Below are 3,201 nucleotides of genomic sequence, written 5' to 3' on the forward strand. Positions count from 1 at the left end.
ATTATATTTTATTCTACCTGTTGCAGATTTCGTTATCGTAAGGTTGTCTTCCCAAGTTAAAATGAATGCATTATGTTACTTGTGTTTCCACTAAAGTTTTGCAATGGCAAGAATACAATGGGGCAATACCGATATGAAAAAAACTTGTGTATAACACTTAGAGCTTAAGGCTTCAAGAAAGAAACTTAACCTAAATATATATATATATAACAATATATAATAATATATTTAACAATATATAAAATTATATATAATATATTAATATTACATATAACAATATATATATATTTTTTTAAATAGAAATGAACAGTTTGAATGGCAAAGGTTGCCTATTTTTGTACCTATTATTAAGTATCTTTCAGCCAAATTATTCTAGCTAAACCAGTGAAAATGAAAAAATATCAAAAATTAAAAATATTAAATAGTTTAAAAACCTTTAAATTATGATAATTAAATGTTTCAATATTCTGTCTGCATCGATGGATGAGTTCTTGAACGATGGGCATTAATGCATTGTTTACTTCATCTATTGTCCCTTCCACAGTAACTACCTGTGCCACAAGTTTCAAATCGATTCGTGAGAAAATATTCGTTTGGAAATTTTGTAGAATTCTATGAAAATTACTTTAAAGAAATAAATTAACATTTAGAGAAACTTGAATACGCATTATTTTTGTAATGTTAGATTTTAAAAAACAGATTGTTCATAGCAAAAATTAACAAAGACAAAAAAATATTAGAAAAATATTTAAGAAAATAATAAACAAACATTAAGTTAAAAAAACCAATATTAACAAAGTTTTTACTACCTGTACAAAAAAATAACCTTCATATCAGGAAAGAAATGATCTTTATAGAACTGATAAACCCTACTTTGTGTATCCTCATTCTCATAAATCTCATCTCCAAAAGCATTTCTGGATTTTCGATCAGCGATGGAGCTGTCCAGAAATATAGTAGCATCTGGCTTGGGTAGGCCTAACTCTGTTGCTCTGCAGAATGCCAAATCCATGCCCTGGTCACAAATTTTAATCCCATTTTATTCGCAGAGATCGTAAAACATTTTTATTCAAAAATAGACAAATTATAATAATAAATAATTTAGCAAAAAAATAATTAATTATATGTCAAAAAGATAATAAAGATTTCAAGAGTAAATTATTATATATATGAAACCTTTTTAACAGAAGAATATGCAATTCCCGAGAATGAGTAGCGGTCGACAATTAGTGATGTCCCATTATTTAAATATTCCTCTATTTCGACACTGTATCATTTTAAACAAAAAATACATGCATAATACAATTTTATTATTTAAAAAGTGAACTATACTGAAAAAAATTAAAACACTAGCAGATAATAAGAAAATAATAAAAATAAATAATATAATAATAATATGAAGTTACTAATGAATGATTTAATTAACTACATGGTCTCCCTCCTGTTAATGGCAAACAGAAGATGAATTTGCTCGTCGCTGAGTGTCAGACGTTTGGTGAGGTAGGCATCTACTAGAGAGCCAATGCATGTTGATCTTTCTGTAATCATTTCATTTCGTGTTGTACTAATTATTAAATAAATTTAAAATGGAAATTTAGGAAAATGATTCGATTAATTTATTAATAATAGCAGCAGAAGTACTCCACCACATTTTAAGTGTAGTGGCCAGATTCAAATAAAAAACATTATTACACATGTGTATGTAATCATTAAGGATTGTGATATTGAGAAGGAAGAAACATTTATAGTTTTATAGTTGGTAAAAATTCTAAGGCATATAAAATTATAAATTTACATTTTTGACTGTCTTAACTTAAGGATAGCAGATTATCATAATGTGTTTGTCTGTGTATGTGGCGTTTCAATTAAATTAAATTAATTTTATTAATTTATCATTCCATTTTGTCTGGTTCAGAGTTCTTAAATTAGAACTATGAATAGAATTTCCAACCTGCACACTAAATTTTAAAAAATATGGAATTGAAAGGTGTGTCATCAATAATACCTTCATATTGTGATCTTTGAACTTGAACACAACGGACGTGATTAAAACTATTAAAAAAAGTAAATAATGACGATAATCAAACTTGGATAATGGAGATGATGGGCCGGAATATTTTCAGAGTTTAATTTTTCGGTGATCAACTTGCATTGAGTTGTCTTTCCACTTCTGTCACATCCCTCCAGCACGATGAAACATCCACGTTTCTCATTAGCATTACTATCCGATCCACCCATTTCAATTAAAATTGCTATTTAAATGTTATTTAATTAATTATTTTAAATGGAAAATTTAACCGCCGTTTTGTACTGTATAGTAAGTACTCGCGCTAAAAATTAATGATAACATTGAATAAAAATATGATTAATATTGGTCACATTTTCAACATTTTTTTAATTATTTAAAAAAATTCATTTCTGATAAATTCTGATGCTTTCTTTTATTAGTTTTAATGAATTTTTGATGAATATTCATCAGAATATTATATATTCTCAATTCAAAGTTTGGTTCATTGAATTATGCCCATACAGATTCTAAATATATTATACGTAGATTACTTAAATTTTCATTTTATTATATATATATATTACACATATAATCATGATTTCTTTATAAATGTTATACGTACTATGCAAATTTAAATTAAAAATCTGTAAAAAAACTGTTTATTTTAATATATTTAAAAAGAATTGTTTAAAAAAGTAATCAACCACGACATTTTATTAAATGAGTTTAAAATATTTAAATTTTTTTTAACTTTTTAATATCTATGCTTCACTGACTTCTTTTTCCGTTTGCACGGTTTCTCACTTTCTTGCTGGTTAGTGATAGCGGTGCTGGTCTGCACGTGTTTCGTGATTCCCTAACTTTAGTGTAGTTCTCGTTAATTTTTCTTTTATTTTTTATCGATTGTATTTTAAATATTCATGTATTATTGCATCTATTTATAAAATCAAGGATGAATTCGGTGTTATGATTTCGTGATTTTATTACTACACGAAAATGTCTGAACCTCTGAGATTTTGTTTTTTTACTATTATTTCTAATTAAATTTATCAATTAATATGAAATATATTTTGCATGTGCATCTATGATGTTAATTTATTTTAACTTGTAACTGAATTTTGATGAAAAAATTCATTTCGTCACTACCTCTGAGATGCATTAGGATTAGTTCTTAAATTTATTTAAAAATTCAC

The 3,201-nt window shown here is 26.1% G+C and overlaps 1 protein-coding gene across 1 annotated transcript; it reads right to left on the reverse strand.

The window, feature by feature from the left end:
• Positions 1-805: 805 nt before the first annotated feature.
• Positions 806-2,238, reverse strand: HELRODRAFT_87434 (hypothetical protein; the record flags this gene model as incomplete). Its single annotated transcript, XM_009028710.1, has 4 exons — positions 806-1,015; positions 1,177-1,267; positions 1,430-1,538; positions 2,088-2,238. The coding sequence occupies 4 exons, from the start codon at positions 2,236-2,238 to the stop codon at positions 806-808; spliced, it is 561 nt and encodes a 186-aa protein (XP_009026958.1).
• Positions 2,239-3,201: the final 963 nt, after the last annotated feature.

The sequence above is a fragment of the Helobdella robusta genome (assembly GCF_000326865.2).
Source record: "Helobdella robusta unplaced genomic scaffold HELROscaffold_58, whole genome shotgun sequence".
In the NCBI taxonomy this organism is placed as follows: domain Eukaryota; kingdom Metazoa; phylum Annelida; class Clitellata; order Rhynchobdellida; family Glossiphoniidae; genus Helobdella; species Helobdella robusta.